Genomic DNA, 16,893 nt, shown 5'->3' on the forward strand with positions numbered 1-16,893 from the left:
ACTCCATAATTTAGATTATTTTCTGATTTTGTTTCTTCTCGTGCATTTTTCAACTTATGCTATCAAACCTACCCTTAGTCTAATAGATGTCATACTTTCTTGTTCAGTTTATCGCATAAAAAATGAAGTATCACATTTTTTTTGAAAATGTTTTTTCTCACATTAATATATATAAATATATCTTATGTCACCTCTAAACAAAAAAAATCTTCTAAAATCTTGTGTCATCACCCAAATGACATCTATTATACGAGACTAAAGGAGTAATATTATTGGTTTATGAGAGAAACACTAAATTTAAGATACTTCAGATAGGAACTTCCTTCTATACATGCATGTATACTCCATTTGTCCTTAATAAGAGTATTATTTAGTTTCGACACGGGTATTAGAAAGAAAAGTGGGTTGTGTAAAGTTGGTGGAATATAAGTCCTACTTATTTATGCTTCATCCGTCCTTGAAAATTATGAACTATTTCTTTATTAGTTCGTTCCTGTAAAGTAAGAATTTTTTAATTTTGAAAATAGTTAAATAAGAACTTTTATTAGTCTAGTCCAACACTACTTTCATTACCCTTTATCTCTCTTTCTTATTTTATTAATTAAACATTAAAATCCGTGTCGAACTAAAATGTTCATATTTTTCATGAATGGAGTGAGTATTAATTTTATAATAAAATATGAATGAAATAAGTGAAATAGGACTATTAATTAATAAGGTATGAATGAAAATGCAAAATAGAATTCTTAATGAGTGATTGAGAGAATAGAAAACATCTGTTGGAAATTGGAATCTTATTACACATTCAAATCCAGAGCCAGATATCCACTCATATCCATTGACGTGACCAAAGACTTAATGGGCAAGTTAAGATACAAGCGTACATACATTTACAATTATTTGCGTATCACCTTGTTCGAATTTCATCGCCGATCGCTCTCGCTCAACGCCATATCCTATAAGGTCAAAATTAAGGTCAAAATCTAAATTTCATGCTACCATACTTTGAATCGTGTTTTGTTTGGTTTGGAGAGGGCGGATGGTGGCGGTGGTTGAATTAGTTCCACAATTTGTGGTTGTTTCAGGCGCTGCAGATGGACAACAACAACCGTCAGACAGCGGAAGGGCATATTCTGATGCCCGGTCAGGTGATCGGCGGCGATTGGAGGACTCAGCTGCAGCAGGATTCCAGACACAGGATTATAAACAAGATGTAAATTTCCATGTTTTCTTTGAATTGTTTTGGGGTTGATTGAGCTATGTGCGAGGAACTTGTATGCTAGTTTAATTAGTTGATGGAACCTTTGATTATTAGGCTTCTTGACCTTCATTATTAATTAATTATACAGTCATTTGCTCCCTGTGGTGTGTTCTAACTTTGTTCACTCTTGGGACTGAGAGGATCTAATGGTGATTGTGCCTATAAAAAATATTGCAAGTTGTCCTGGGATGAGGGATCTATTGTTCAAATGCAGGTGATGACCAAGTAGATGTGTTATTTAAAAGTCTGGTATGACATTCCAATTATGTAGAGTGTGGTTTTCCTAAATAAATAATCACAAGCCTATGGAGCTTTTACTTTATATTTGGAGAATTGAATCAGTGTAGAGAACATTCGATATGTGGTTGTAATGCATTGATGCCATTCTTGAGAACATCTGAAAGTTGAGTACATACCATTTGATATGAACTTATGAGCTAATATAATTATTGTCAAGTTTGCCTTTTTAGTCCAAAACATACTTTTTTTTTTCATCAGTTTCAGACTAACACAGTGATGCTCAATTACTAGAACGGAGACATTGAAGAGGCATCTTCCTTTCTCTGGAGAAGAGGGACTGCAGGAACTCAACAAAATAGCAGTCAGATTTGAGGAGAAAATATACACTGCGGCAACTAGCCAGGTATATACCACCACATGGTTTCACTTCAGCTATTTGAAAAATCTATACTAACTTGGACCTATTTCAATATTTGTTTACAGTCAGATTATTTAAGAAAAATCTCTCTCAAAATGTTGACGATGGAGACGAAATCTCAGAATTCTCTTAATAGCAAAAATCCCCAAGATACAGGTAAAGAAGCATTTGTTCCATTTTCAATATCCATGATGTTTCTCTATGTTTCCGCTTGATTTGTAATGTGAACTAGTTGATATCAATATCTCCTGAATAAGGTAGCATCCAGAAAAATATTTAAGAATTTTATGTTATAATGTGGATTGAATGTAATGCGAAATCAAGAGTAACACGTTTAGATTGTTTATCTTCTTAGCTTACCACTAATTTAGTTGATTGCTTCTCCTTCATTTAGTTCTTGCAGCAGCAGGCCAATATCTTCTCACGGATGATCCGGAGATATCGAATTTGTCGAGCGCCCTCTTAAACATGCCCCCGCTTGGTTCCCCGTCGATGGATGAATGAAGGAGAAACAGAACCACTGCATTCCTTTGTTATGTTGTCACTTTGCTTTCTTAGTTATGTGTCTGTGACTCTTGAGTTATGGCATGTTTAAACCTGTGGAGAAATTCATCATCTCTCTTTTTATAGGATTGTAATGTATGCTACAATCAATTGGAATAAGGCACCAACTTGTGTGGTGCCATTATCGACACTTCCCTTGTTTTAATGAGTTCAGTAAAATTTCCTATTCTATTCTCTCTGTTCCACCCTATATAATTCACTTTTTTTTTCCCAACCAAGATAGATCATTAACAAATATGAAAATACTTTTATCTCTATTTTATCATCTTTCTTACTTTACTTTCTGCATTTAATATATAAAATAAAGCTGCATAAAATCACGGGTCACTAAGGAAATGGTCATTTTTCTTGCGATAAAGGGAGTACTCCTTCTGTCCAACTCGAGATGTCCATATTCTTGAGTAACACAGAATTTTTGGAGGAGGAGTTAGGTGGAATAAGCAGAAAGAAAAAAATTGTTGAATATTTTAATGAGCAAAGAGGAGAAAGAGTTTATTTTTAAATATATAAATTGAATATCTTGAATGAAACAAATTAAAAAGGAAATGTGAATATCTTAAATGGATTTGATTTAAATAGTATTGTCCAAAAATGGTCCCATTATTATATGTAGCAATAAATATACAAAATCATTAATAGGACCCAAAAATAATCATTCGATAATTAAGAACTAACAAATTAATTACACCAATTTAACAAAGATGATCCTAGTAATTATAATATCAATCGTTCTAAATTACCGATGCTAATAAAACGAAAATGACCAATATAAAGAGTTTAAAATATAATAAAAAATATTTTACTTTATCAATAAATTCTGTCGCTATGAAGGGACAACAATTTAAAAGTTGCGATCAAACTATCCAGGCCTCACCGTCATGGGTTAGGCCTGCATAGCCCATTTGGCACATGTTCCTTCTTGATATTACTTTTCTATGAGTAAATGGATATAAATTTAAAATATTTTTTAAATTTTATAATACAAAATATGACTGAATGGGGAAATAACCGAACTTTTGCGTAAACCGAATTTCGACTGTTCAGTTGTAACCGAACTTTTGCGTAACTACTATTTGAAAACAAATCGAAACCAATAACCAACTTATTCGGTTTGATCGTCAGTTAACTATTAACTACCTAACCATTAATAACTTCTAATTATGTGAACGAAATTAGTATATTTAAGACTAAATATCAATTTTGTCCCATGGATCATTTAATTATAAATATTTACTTTAGCTAACTTATCATTTTATTATTTAAAATTAAGTATTATTGTATATAGAAAAATTCCAGCAATCAAAATATTATGACAAAATCAATCCCTTATCCTAAACTAAACCCTCCCTACTAAGGAACACGAAATTCCATGGTTTTCGATTACGAAATTCTTTTTTTATTTTAATATGGAAAAGCAATATAAAATAACATAATTAGCACCGTCCATAATGACAATTTAAATACTACTGTAAAATATAATTGGTTTGTACATTGATTAATTACTTGATCTACAATTATTGTATTTCGCCACAACTGAATTTCTTCCAATTCCATCGCCGGTCTCTCTCTAAAAACAATTGCAGTCAAAATTGCAGTCAAAATTGCAATTTCATACAATACCTACTTTCAATCGTCTTCTCTTGGCGGTGTTTGAATCACTCGCAGAATTTGCAGTAGCTGTTTTAGGCGGCTGTGAATGGACGGCAACAATTGGCGGACAGCGCAAGGGCAAGTTCAGATGCCCGGTCAGGTAATCGGCGGCGAAGCAGTGCCCTCCGGCGGTATGGAAGGCGGCGATTGGAGGACTCAGCTGCAGCAGGACTCCAGACAGAGGATTGTAAACAAGATGTAAATTTTTTCCATATTTCCTTTGAATTATTATGTTGGTGTTGACCGGGCTTTCTCGAGCTTGCCAATTTTGTTGGTTTATCTAGATTCTATACCCGCTTCCGAGTTTTATTCCTCCTTGGGCGGTAGGGAAGAGTGTGAACATGTTTCTGAACTTAATAAGGAGCTTGTATGCTACTCCTAGTTTATTAGTTGATGGAACCTTTGATTAGGCTTCTTGACGAAAGATAGCTCCAAGTCTCCGTCGTTTTACTTACTCTCTTAGCTGTTGCTTTAGTTTGAATCCGATCATCGGTAGGTCAGCAGTAAATCTATATCATTTGGTATGATGGAATGGAATGTGATTCGTACTTCCATTCTATTCATTTGCTAGGTACGATGGAATGAAAATGCAAAAAAATTGTCATTTCGTTCCTATCTTCATTCCATTCCGACATTCATTCCATTCCATCGTACCAAGAAGGGCCTTAGTATTTCATTTTGACACTTATCAAGATGGAAAAAAAAGACGAGCATGATTAGTATTTGTATTGCACTTTCAGTGCCCATAACACTGTCAAGTAACATAAATGTTACTCATCACGCCTTCCACCAACTGTATGTATCTGTTTATCATTAGGATTTCCTTCTCATTATGTTCTTTCGAAGGACAGATCAGATTAGGTATCTTTATTGGAGTAGTAAATAAGTTCAAAAGTTAATTTTTTCTCAGCTTTGTGAAGCCATGGTTTCCACACCGTAAAATATACTACTATAACAAATTTTGCTAAATATAGTTGATGTCAATATCATGGGATTATGTAATCTAATATGGTGATAATATTGAGTATTGAATGTGAGTTAGTGGGCCACTGAAGCTAGAATGTCTGGTGTGGTGGATTTATTCATCTGGTCCCTGTTGTGTGCTCTCTTGCAATTTTCCCAGCCGAACGTCCAAATTGGGAGGGACGGGAGAGAGGGCGTGTAGATGATTTGGCATAGTCTGATGACCACTTGTCAAATAGGTTAGGTAGTTTTAAAGTTTTTCTTTCATTCTTGGGAGGATCTAATGGTGATTGTGCGTATATTAAATGCAAGTTGAAGTGGGATCTATGTTAACGGGGTATGCAATGTTCAAGTGCAGATGAGATGAGGAAGTAGATGTCGTATTTAAAATTCTTGTGCGGCATTGCAATTATGTAGAGTGTGTTTTTTCTAAATAAAATAAATAAATATTAACAAGCCTGAGGCGCTTTTGCTATATATTTGGAGAATCGATTGATGAGATCAGTCTAGAGAAAACATCCCATATCTGGTTGTAATGCATTGAGGCTATCCTTGGGAACATCTGAAAGTTGAGTAAATACCATTTGACATGGACTTATGCTAACCAATATTATTGTGAAGTTTATACCCAAAGATCAGTAAAATATTTTTCTACACAAAGCTTTCATTTCCAGCTCATGTCATCAATTTCAGACTAACATTGTGATGCTCAATTACTAGAATGGAGACATTGAAGAGGCATCTTCCTTTCTCTGGACAAGAGGGACTGCAGGAACTCAAGAAAATAGCCGTCAGATTTGAGGAAAAAATATATACTGCGGCAACTAGCCAGGTATACATGGCACATGGTTTCCCTTTAGCCATTTGAAAGCCAATAATGTACTTGATTGCTTGGTCTTCTCGTACTGAAATCTATAGTAACTTTGACCTATTTCATTTGTTTACAGTCAGATTATTTAAGAAAAATATCTCTGAAAATGTTGACAATGGAGACGAAATCTCAGAATCCTATTGCAAATTCTCTTCAGCCTAATGCTGCAAGTAATAGCAAAAATCCCCAAGATCCTGGTAATGAAACATCTGTTGCATATTCAATGATATCGAGAAAATATATAGTTATGTTTAGATATTTCAGACATTTCTCAAAGTATCTCGTTTCTCTGGAAGAGCTAATCGTACCACCAATGGATTTACCTTTTGATGACTGCTTTATGCTATCCCTCTAATGTATATTGTGTAGGAAGCCAGTAACTGTGTGGATTGAAACTCACCCAGCTTATGACTATATTAGAGTTAAACATGTAATTTGCTCAAATTAGGAATGCATTAGTTCCTAATTTTCTATCTCTCTTAGTCTCTTCAAATATTAGTGTCTTTGAATGTCGAATTAGTACCAATAGTGGAATAGAGAACGACGTTTAAGTTGTAATTGTATTAAAAGGCCTTAAACACTCGCTTGGCATCTCACCTACATTCTTTCTATATTGGGCTTGACCCAAATAACTCTTTTCAGTCATCAGTGCTTAAAATTTCTTATACCTTAACAGACGAGTAGGAATAGTGTGTAGATTTAGTTAACAGACTAGTAGGAATATATTTGAAATAAAGTCCACATGCAGAGAGGCATGATGAACAAACTTATGACATAGATTTAGTGGGAAAAGTCGAAGTTATTCATTTTGGTTTATTACTGGTGCATTTAGCATTGTGTAGATTGCTTAAGTACTAAGTACTGTATATCTTAATTATAACTAAAGCAGTTAACCAGGCTATATTGTTTGATAGTTGAGTACTGTCCATCATGAACTACATCCCAGTGTAGTCTTTAGGTTCATTCCTGTTTTAGTAGATGGCCGTTTTCAGCTGTCCTGGTACATTTTCTTCTTGTAGATGCCTATAATCTGAATTTACATGTAATATAGCTCTCTGTACTTACTCGATCTAGTTGCTATAGCTTCTTTCGTGGAGATTGATGATTTTTTTCCCATAAATAGACTTTGTATTCATTTGACTTGACATGATTCCTAGCTCTTAATAGTTAATATACTTGTTCTCTTTGTGTGCATCTTTGGCAGCTTCGCAAAGCATGCAGTCCCAAATGCAAAATCAGGTTCAGCAATTACCAATCCCAATGGTCTCCAATCAATCTCGACAACAGATGTTATCCCAAAATATCCAGAATAACATCCCATCAACTGGAGTGTCGAATTCTGCTGGTTTGACTCCCTCAATGCCCCCTGTTGGTGGCATGTCCCAGGGTGCCATGCCCAATGTTTCTGTCCAGAATCCTAACATGCAAAACATGTCTAATGTTTCTGTCCAGAATCCTAACATGCAAAACATGTCTAATGTTTCTGTCCAGAATCCTAACATGCAAAACATGTCTAATGTAACTTCGAATGCGGTAGGGAATTCAATGGGGCAAGGTGTGCCTGCTAATATGTATGCAAACTCTCAGAGACAAATTCCAGGCAGGCAGCAACAGGTTGTTTCTCAGGATGCTCAGCAGCAGTCTCAGAATTCACAGCAGTATCTTTACAATCAGCAGCTACAACAACAATTTTTGAAGCAAAAATATGGGCAGGGAGGTGTGCAACAATCCATGATGCAGCTACAGCAGCAGCAGCAACAGCAGAACCAAAACCAATTGCAGCCGAATCAGCTCATGTCCTCTCAGCCGGCAGTTATGCAATCTTCTTTGAGGCAAGCATCAGCTTCGTCAACACTTCAAAATCAACAGACAACTCTTCAGCAATCAACTCAATCTATGCTTCAACAGCAACCACAACCAATCCCCAGGCAACAGCAGCAACAACAACCTGCCGTCATGCATCAGCAGCAAAGTTCTATGTCTCAGCACCCAATGATGTCTAGTCAGCAGCAGCTTAGTGCGCAGCAGCCAAGTACTGCAAACATACAACAAAATCAGATGATTGCCCAACAGAATAACATGCTCGACACACAGCATCAACATCAGCAACAACAACAGCAAAGGATCATGGCTCAGCAGAACAACATCTCCAACATGCAGCAGCATCAGTCAATCAATCAACAAAATAACCTTCCAAACATGCATCAACAGCAGTCAACTGGTCAGCAGAATAACCTCCCAAATATGCATCAGCAACAAACAGGTGGTCAGACAAATATTTCGGGCTACCAACAGCAGCAAATGGGTGGAATTCAACATGGTAATTCCAGCTTACAATCAAATCAGCAACCTGTTCATATGCTACAGCAATCCAAGGTTGCAGTTCAGCAGCAAATGCAGCAGAATATGACAAATATGTTGCCTAACCAATCTCAACCATCCCAGTCACAGCCAATGCAGCAACAGTTGATGTCACAGATCCAATCACAGCCAGGGCAGCTGCAACAGCAAATGGGTTTGCAACAACAGTCAAATACATTACCGAGAGACATGCAACAAAGAATTCAATCATCTGGTCCCATGCTTCAACAGCAAACCACAATCGATCAACAGAAACAGTTGTTGCAATCTTCAAGAGTTATGCCAGAGGTGCCATTGAGTAAGTTTTCACTCTTTAGATATTTCAGTTTTTCCCCTTTTCCACTTCGGTCCTATATTCTAAGTATGCAATGATGCCATGTTTACATATACGTTGATTCTATCATGGTATTTTACTGAAAATATTTTTTAAATAAATATATCTATGGTGGTTGCTCTTAATTATACATTTCCAAAGTCTTCTCTCATTTTAGCATTGTTAAGTAATTGAGTTATGGACTACTCTTACCTTATACTACTCATCTAAACTTTGTGAGCGGGGCGGATCTACTCTATATACACAAGGGGCAATTGCCCCACCTCTACTTTTCATTTATACATAGATATATACAATATATTATTATATTATGTGTATTATTAATAACTTTGCCCCTGTAATATTTTATTAGAAAAACCTTTGTTGCCCCATTTGAAAAAAAATGAAGAGTCAAACATGTACATTAATTAATATTTAATAATACTTGGTTGTTTTTTAGAGAGAAAACCAAAAGTTATTTGAGTATTGAAAAACCAAAAGTTAGTCTTTCTCTGCTTTCGAACTTGTAGAGAAAAATGAGAAGGAAACAAAAGAAAAATGAATTGTGGAAATGGCTGTTGCGATTTAATAAGATTTTTCATTGCGATTTATTTTCAAAATAGTGCAGAAAAGAAGTGACTCAACTTAATTGGGACGGATGAAGTATAATTTTATTATCTTTATCGTTTTATGTTTATTTATTTATTTGTATATATTTATATTTTTGCCCCCTCTCGTACAATTTTCTGGCTTCGCCCCTGTTTGTGAGCATTTGTTAAGTCTCTAGAAGCATCTTGACTATTAGACAGAATGTCTGGCCATCTCTCAACAACCTGTTGCTCGATTGATGGATAATCAATCTTTAAAAGATATCTATTGTATAACATATATGCAAGAAACACAATATTATCTTTAAGAAACAAGGGTGATAGCCTTAGATTGTATATATGCTTAAAATATAGCTGTTCGCTTGAAAAGATGATCAAACCGTTTGCAGCTCTTCCTCACCGCTGCTGCAATAAATTAATTTTGCATTATAGGCATACATTCATTCCTAGGAATTGATATGGATTCAGTGTATGCTGCAAGGCAAACATTGAATGCGAGCTATATATTGTTGTTGAGATAATAAGATTGTCCTTTCTCTTGTCATCATAAATTCCATTGCATGTGCTATTACTTCTATCTATTTGTAAGAGTTGGTGTACTTTTCACCTAGCTAACCCACAATAACTGTAGCATCTTTAGATTCCTCCTCACAGACTGGGAATGCAACTGGAGGGGATTGGCAAGAGGAAATTTATCAAAAGGTATTGTTCGATGCATCTTTCCTTTTTCAATCGAGAAGAATTTTTAGCTCTACTAATTTCCTTATATAAACTGTTGTGCTTTACCTTATGGGTCTACATGATTTTTGTGTATTAAAATATTGGTTTACATTATGAGCTGTTCTTTGTTGCAGATTAAATCCATGCATGAGATGTATTACCCTGAACTGAATGAGATGTTCCAGCGAATGGCTGCCAAGCTGCAACAGGTAGTTACCTTAGAAAGGACTTAGCTGAATGGTGAAAAGCAAGGCAGTCTAGTTTTCAAAATTACACCACTCTCATTATCCTTGCCCAAATACTTCTTTTCTTGATGTTTGATTCGCTCCAATGAATATGTCTTAATTCTGTTGCAGCATGATTCTCATCCTCAGCAGCCCAAGAACGAGCAACTTGAAAAACTAAGATTTCTTAAGCTTATGTTGGAGCGGCTAATTATGTTTCTGCGGACAAATAAGAATGACATCCAGCCCAGTCACAAAGAGAAGATTGTGGGAGTTGAAAAGCAGATTGTGAATATTCTCAACTCAAATAGGCCTAGAAAGCATGTTCCTTCAATCCAAGGGCAGCTCACGCAGCCTCACATGCATGCCTTGCAACAGCCTCAGCAACAACAGCCTCAAATGTCTCAAATGCACTCGAATGATGGTCAAATGAATTCTCAGATGCAAACAATGAATATACAGGGTTCTGTGATGCCTACACAGCAGAATAATTTGACCAGTATGCAGCATAATACCTTATCCTCCAGCTCCGGTGTTTCAAATTCTCGTCAAAATATGCTGGATGGACTGCAGCCTAGTTCAAATACTGATCCTGGGCAGGGAAATTCACTTAACCAAATGCAGCAGCAAGGAGCTATGAACCCCATACAACAAAATTCGGTGGGTGGCTCTCAGCAGATGGCTAGCTCTATATCTTCACAAAATGGGCTGACATCGCTCCAGTCAAATGTTAATTCCTTGCAACCAAATTCAAATATTCTTCAACCACAGCAAATAAAACAGGAGCAGCAAATATTTTCGACCCAGCAACTAAAGCATTACCAGCAAAGGCAGATGCAGCAACAATATTTGCAGAGACAACAATTAATCCAGCAGCAGCAGCAGCAGCAGCAGCAGCAACAAACTTCTCAGCAGCAATCGGGACAGCTGCCTGGACAGCAAATGATGCAACTCAATCAAATGAATGACACAAATGACATAAAGATGAGACACCAGATGGGTGCTAAATCTGGAGTTCTTCAACAGCATAACTCGTCTGGCCAACGAACTTCATTTCATCACCAACAAATGAAGTCTGGAACGCCATTCTCCATGTCGTCACAGAATGCTCTTCAGGCAGCATCCCCACAGATTGGTCATCATTCTTCTCCACAAATTGACCAGCAAAATATTCTGACTTCACATAACAAGGCTACAACTCCCTTGCAATCTGCAAACTCACCATTTGTTGCCCCATCTCCTTCAACTTCCATGGCTCCATCACCAATGCCAGGGGACTCAGAGAAAATGAATTCTGGTGTATCATCAATCTCAAATGCTGTGAATGGCATGCATCATCCAACCACTACAGTGTCAATGCCAAACCAGTCCCTTGCTATCGGAACTCCTGGGATATCAGCTTCGCCTTTACTTGCAGAATTCCACAGTCCTGATGTTACTCATGGTGTTGTTCCAACCATTGTTTCTGGAAACTCTAATGTAGTTGAACAGCCAGTTGAACGCTTAATAAAAGTGGTATGTAGGACCTTGTGTCCTGGTATATGGCAAACCAATTCAAAACCTCACAATCTTTAAGGGTTTTAAAACCTCATTATTGCATCTTATCTAGTTATACTTCCTTTGCCTTTTTATTGACAGGTGAAGTCCATCTCTCCGAAAGCTTTAAGTGCCTCTGTTAGTGACATTAGCTCTGTAGTCAGTATGGTCGACAGAATTGCGGGATCTGCTCCGGGTAATGGATCACGTGCTGCTGTTGGTGAAGATTTGGTTGCTATGACTAAATGCCGCTTGCAGGCCAGAAATTTCTTCACTCAAGATGGACCTAGTGGTACGAAGAAAATGAGACGTTATACTAGTGCAATGCCATGTAATGTTGTTTCATCTAGTGGGAGTGTTAATGATAGCATCAGGCATTTAAATGGTAATGAATCTGATGGAGAATCCACTGGAGCATCGAAAGCCAAAAGCCCTAAACTTGAGGTATGTCACATGCTTAACTATCTTCTCAGCTCCTTCACTGAAGTTACTGGCATACGATTGCGCATTAGTTTTACTTATTTATTGTGACCCATGTAAAAAATTATCACAAGCTAGTGAGCTACTATGTTGATGAGCTCAGGGATTATTTGGCCAGTAGGCTCAGCAGCTCAGTACATGGAAAACAAATATGATGTCAATGTTTTAGCATCAATATGATTGAATGGTGCCAAAAATATGATTAAGTAGTGTATTAAATCAGCACTGGTATCTAACCCGTCCCTCTTCTGCCACCTTGATAAGTATATAAGCTAGAGAGCCTTAACTTAACCCAAAATCATGGGCAAAGGTAAAGGGTTGACTCCCACTTATATATCATTCCCCTCTTTCATGTGGAACTGATGTATGATTCGTATCAATCCATTTCCCTTTCGAACTGGACGTCCATGGATGGCACACACCGGGTGGAACCCCTTTTAGCATCAATCCATTTGATGGTCCTTAGCCCCACATCTTTGTGGGGACCCCTTTGGTCACACCTTTTGGTAGCCCCTTTCCGTAGGACGTCCGGATCTAATGTGATAAGCACATAAGCTAGGGAGACCTAATATATCCCAAAACCATGGTCAAATTTAGGGTTGGCTCCCACTTATATGCCACACTTTCATGTGGAACTGATGTGGGATATGTATCACCACCCCAGAAAATAAAAAAGTTATATCTCTGAGTTTCTTGGGAATTTAGAAGGATTAGAAATAAAGAAAAAAAGGAAAGTTCATTGGTTTCTTTAGAAATAGATTGTTCACTACGCTTATAACATGGTTCATTTAGAAATAGAAGTTCACTAGGCTTATAATATTCCTTTAAATTATTGTTTAATCAAACCTACTCTGTTTGTGACTTATACCTGATTACTTAACAGGTTGCCTTTGTGTTATTAACTTTCAAGTTGATTTTTCAATATTGCAGGCTAACCATGCACTTGAAGAAGAGTTGCGAGACATAAATCAAAAACTTATAGACACTGTCGTCTATATCAGTGAAGATGATGTTGATCCAACAGCAGTTGCTGCTGCTTCTGAGGGTGGAGAAGGAACTATTGTGAAGTGCTCTTTCAGCGCTGTGGCTCTTAGCCCGAATTTGAAGTCACAATATGCTTCTGCCCAAATGGTGAGATTTTGACTACTTTTAGACTCATCACCTTTTCACCAAAGTTTACACACTTATTGTGTGTGTTTTACTTTTACCAAAGTGCAGTCTCCAATTCAACCTCTAAGACTGCTGGTTCCAAACAATTATCCAAATTGCTCTCCTATACTTCTGGACAAGTTTCCAGCTGAAGTCAGGTGAGTTACACAGATTCAACATTCCTTTTTCTGCCCACCATTCTCTTGTTTCTTTATTACCATAATACTATGAGTTTATGTTCAAATTATTCCACTAGTGGTATATAAGGATGATACTCAAGAAGTTCTATTTTTAAACTTGTCATGGTAGTCCTTTAACTCTCCCCATCCTCCTAACTTTGCTGGTTTCTGACATTCCATGCCTGCAATTTTGTTCATTTTTCCACTTTCTTAAGCCACATTGCACCTGTAACTGGATTTGGAAGTCCGAATTATTTTATATTTGTATTTGAGTTAGATCTTAAGGAGAAACAAATAAAGGAAACTTAAATTGATAAAGGTAGGGTCCTGAAAGTCCGAGTGATGCATGTAAACCAAGTGTGTTTTCTGTTCGTCAGATAACAATCGTATGTTCTATCGCTTCGTTCTTATTATTTGAGTTCCTGAAGGAAAAGGATACCACTAATACGTTGTGAGGTATATACACTCTTTTCTTATGTGTATTTTCTTTGCAGCCTAATTTATAAGGATAAATATATACTATCATGGTGCATAGTAGCGTAAGATGATTTAGTATTGAATAGCCTGAGACCGCACAACCTACTGTGGGTCAGATTCATTCCAATTCTCTTAGCTATAAAAGTTACTACAAAATTGGAGATGTTTCTTCATGAAGCAAAAAACTTATTTTTAATAACCCTCGGGGTTAGAATTAGATTATAGTGAAATGTAAAATAGTTATTGTACTGAAGAGAAATACCAAAAATAAGATATGACTGCATCGAGAAATTTATGTAAGATTTTGGCTTTTCCACATCTGCCTTGGACCACCTCATTTGTTTAGGTGATGTTACCTTCTCACTGTGAAAATGGGCACACTAAAATCCTTTTTTCGCTTCATCCACAGTAAGGAATATGAAGATCTCTCCATAAAGGCCAAATCAAGATTTAGCATTTCTCTGCGAAGTCTTGCACAGCCAATGTCACTTGAGGAGATAGCCAGAACATGGGATAATTGCGCTCGCGCTGTTATTTCTGAATATGCCCAGCAAAGTGGCGGTGGAACCTTCAGCTCAAAATACGGAACATGGGAGAACTGCCTCAGTGCAGCCTGAATGAGTGAAACATTGAGCTCGACAAATAAGATGCTATGTCAAATGTAACTTCTGTGAACTCTTGAGATGTGGGTTCGCAAGCTTCTGTAAAGAGTGTCGAAAATCGTTTTTCACAAATTATGTATGAGAAGTTGTGTATTTTATGCGATGTATATTAATGTCTTAATCTATCTTAGCTATAAACGATTTTAATGGAGTTTTGGTGTGTGACTATGTGCACACGAAGAGTGGTGAATATGCAAAATGTCTGACATATACAGATATATTTGGGGTTATACTGTTGCAGCTTATCAAGAAATTGAGAGTTTGATCACTGTGTAGTATCATAAATTTTTGATAAAAAAATCATGGACATTGGACAATATTGTCGGTTGAATAGCATATATCACTGTCATTACAAACAAAAACTTTACAAATTTTGAAGTAAATTATTTTCAAATAAAAATAATTGTAATACAAACAACAATTTGTGTAAAAAGAACTTACAAGACAGATTTAAATCGAGAAGAAATTACTAATGAATTTAGAAAATTTGGGAATAAGAATAAATATTTATTTTAATAATATAGCTAAAATTCAAATTAAAATATATACTACTACTTCTTTATGAAATGAAATATTTGACACTTTTATTAACAACAAAATTATTACTGCATCCGTCCCATCTGTTTGCACTTTTTTTTTTGTTCATCCCAAACTACTTGCACTATTTATATTTTAAGTAAGAATTATGGTAGATATTAGAGTTAATAAGTGTTCTCTTATTGTATTTAAAATACTAATTTAATTATATTAATTAAAAAATATTTTTTGAGGGGATAGTCTGTAACGACAGCTTGCTGTTGGGGCTCTCGAAGGTCGCCTTGGTATTGCACTATTACCATGGCCCGGGGCACCCTAACCAAATCCTAGTTAACAATTTTATCATAGCCCCCACATTTGATCGATTGTTGTTGCTCCACTTGTACTTAGATGAATGATGTAGTTATGTATGTAATGACTTGAAATACTTGAATATGCTGCTGTGATGAGATCAAATTTGTCAAGCATAATAAGCAATTTATAAGTAAAGGTAGATGGCCTCATTTCCATCTTTTAATGGATTACAATCTTTTTGACATATTAACCAATATCCATGTGTGATTTAACATGATCAAATCAAACTCCTTGAATGGCCTCTCTTCACAATGACACATATGGACTAGAGAACGTTATCTTGATGGTTTTTGGTTCTCCTCTAACATGCAGACGATGTAATCAGGATCAAATTAGCGTCTTTGCTTTCTTAGTTCTTTTCTCATATCATCTGGATCGGAACTCAATTGCTTGTACAGTTTGATTGTTCATTAACATTATTTGAGACACTTTTTTTCCACTCGGTTTAATAAAACGATACTCCCCCGTCCCAATTTAAGAGTCCTGTTTTGCTATTTTCGTCGTCCCAACTTAAGAGTCCTATTTCACTTTTACCATAAATGGTAAGTAGGCCCCACATTTCATCAACTTATTTCACTCATATTTTATTATAAAAGTAATATATACAAGTGGAACTCATATTCCACTAATTTATTCAACCTATTTTTCTTTACATTTCTTAAAGCATGTGCTCTAACTAATTAAGACTCTTATGTTGGGATGGAGGGAGTACTAATAAATACCTGAGAGGGAATAATGTAAAAGAGAACAATATAGAGAAAAGAGAGAATAATGTAAGAGAGAACAATATAGAGACTAATGGAGTATAAAGTATTTAGAAGTTTTATGTTTTTATGAGGATTTATGGAACGTGTTAGCTAATTTATAAAATGTTACAAGTAAACTGATGTGAGCCTTGGTAGGGTCAACCCTAGATTTGATCAAAACCCAAATGAATTCTCACCCAAGTAGTTACAACTCTGACTATCGATATCCTACTTAAAATGCTTCTTCACAAAATTATTTGTGCTCGATTCAGACTCGATTAATAGAATACAAAGATTGTTCGAACAGTGGGGTAACTCTATTAAGAATTTTATCCTCTATTAAGACGGCATTTTGCCATTGCACGTAGTTATTAATTTTTAACCTCGATTAAGATTTTTATCTATTTTGATGTCCAATTTAATTATTACTCTCCCTTTTCCACTAAAATAGTCCATTATTAATTTTTGGATCAAATTATAATTCACATGCTAAATTTGGATGAATCTTCAAAAATTCCTCCCACGTCAACTGAGTGATATAAATGGGAAAGAATTGAATGATAATAAAAGCGGGGAAAGT

The 16,893-nt window shown here is 36.0% G+C and overlaps 2 protein-coding genes across 5 annotated transcripts; both read left to right on the forward strand.

The window, feature by feature from the left end:
- The first annotated feature begins 809 nt into the window (after window positions 1-809).
- Window positions 810-2,657, forward strand: LOC125201270 (mediator of RNA polymerase II transcription subunit 15a-like). Of its 2 annotated transcripts, none has more exons than XM_048099312.1 (5): window positions 810-963; window positions 1,086-1,213; window positions 1,793-1,904; window positions 1,985-2,075; window positions 2,314-2,657. In XM_048099312.1, exons 1-5 carry the CDS (start codon window positions 859-861, stop codon window positions 2,421-2,423), a joined length of 546 nt encoding a protein of 181 aa, XP_047955269.1. In that variant the 5' UTR covers window positions 810-858; the 3' UTR covers window positions 2,424-2,657. The 2 variants fall into 2 exon arrangements, with proteins under 2 accessions (XP_047955269.1, XP_047955268.1); XM_048099311.1 differs by having other exon boundaries at window positions 815-975.
- A 1,327-nt stretch (window positions 2,658-3,984) lies between these two features.
- LOC125201269 (mediator of RNA polymerase II transcription subunit 15a-like) lies at window positions 3,985-14,797 on the forward strand. 3 transcript variants are annotated; one of them, XR_007172860.1, is made up of 11 exons: window positions 3,985-4,331; window positions 5,817-5,928; window positions 6,044-6,164; window positions 7,172-8,626; window positions 9,881-9,951; window positions 10,104-10,178; window positions 10,326-11,708; window positions 11,832-12,173; window positions 13,140-13,340; window positions 13,423-13,516; window positions 14,424-14,559. XR_007172860.1 is itself a non-coding variant. In XM_048099309.1 (11 exons), exons 1-11 carry the CDS (start codon window positions 4,180-4,182, stop codon window positions 14,629-14,631), a joined length of 4,209 nt encoding a protein of 1,402 aa, XP_047955266.1. In that variant the 5' UTR covers window positions 3,989-4,179; the 3' UTR covers window positions 14,632-14,797. The 3 variants fall into 3 exon arrangements, 2 of the variants coding, with proteins under 2 accessions (XP_047955266.1, XP_047955267.1); XM_048099309.1 differs by having other exon boundaries at window positions 3,989-4,331; window positions 13,428-13,516; window positions 14,424-14,797; XM_048099310.1 differs by having other exon boundaries at window positions 3,989-4,331; window positions 9,890-9,951; window positions 13,428-13,516; window positions 14,424-14,797.
- The last annotated feature ends 2,096 nt before the right edge of the window (window positions 14,798-16,893 follow it).

Source organism: Salvia hispanica, chromosome 1, assembly GCF_023119035.1.
Source record: "Salvia hispanica cultivar TCC Black 2014 chromosome 1, UniMelb_Shisp_WGS_1.0, whole genome shotgun sequence".
In the NCBI taxonomy this organism is placed as follows: domain Eukaryota; kingdom Viridiplantae; phylum Streptophyta; class Magnoliopsida; order Lamiales; family Lamiaceae; genus Salvia; species Salvia hispanica.

Coding starts and splice junctions, on each gene's coding strand:
- LOC125201270 (XM_048099311.1), top strand. CDS start 859: ATGGGCAAGTTAAGATACAAGCGTACATACATTTACAATTATTTGCGT. Junction 976..1,085: donor CCTATAAGGTCAAAATTAAG/GTCAAAATCTAA, acceptor TGGTTGTTTCAG/GCGCTGCAGATGGACAACAA. Junction 2,076..2,313: donor CAAAAATCCCCAAGATACAG/GTAAAGAAGCAT, acceptor TCCTTCATTTAG/TTCTTGCAGCAGCAGGCCAA.
- LOC125201269 (XM_048099309.1), top strand. CDS start 4,180: ATGGACGGCAACAATTGGCGGACAGCGCAAGGGCAAGTTCAGATGCCC. Junction 10,179..10,325: donor TGGCTGCCAAGCTGCAACAG/GTAGTTACCTTA, acceptor ATTCTGTTGCAG/CATGATTCTCATCCTCAGCA. Junction 13,517..14,423: donor AAGTTTCCAGCTGAAGTCAG/GTGAGTTACACA, acceptor CTTCATCCACAG/TAAGGAATATGAAGATCTCT.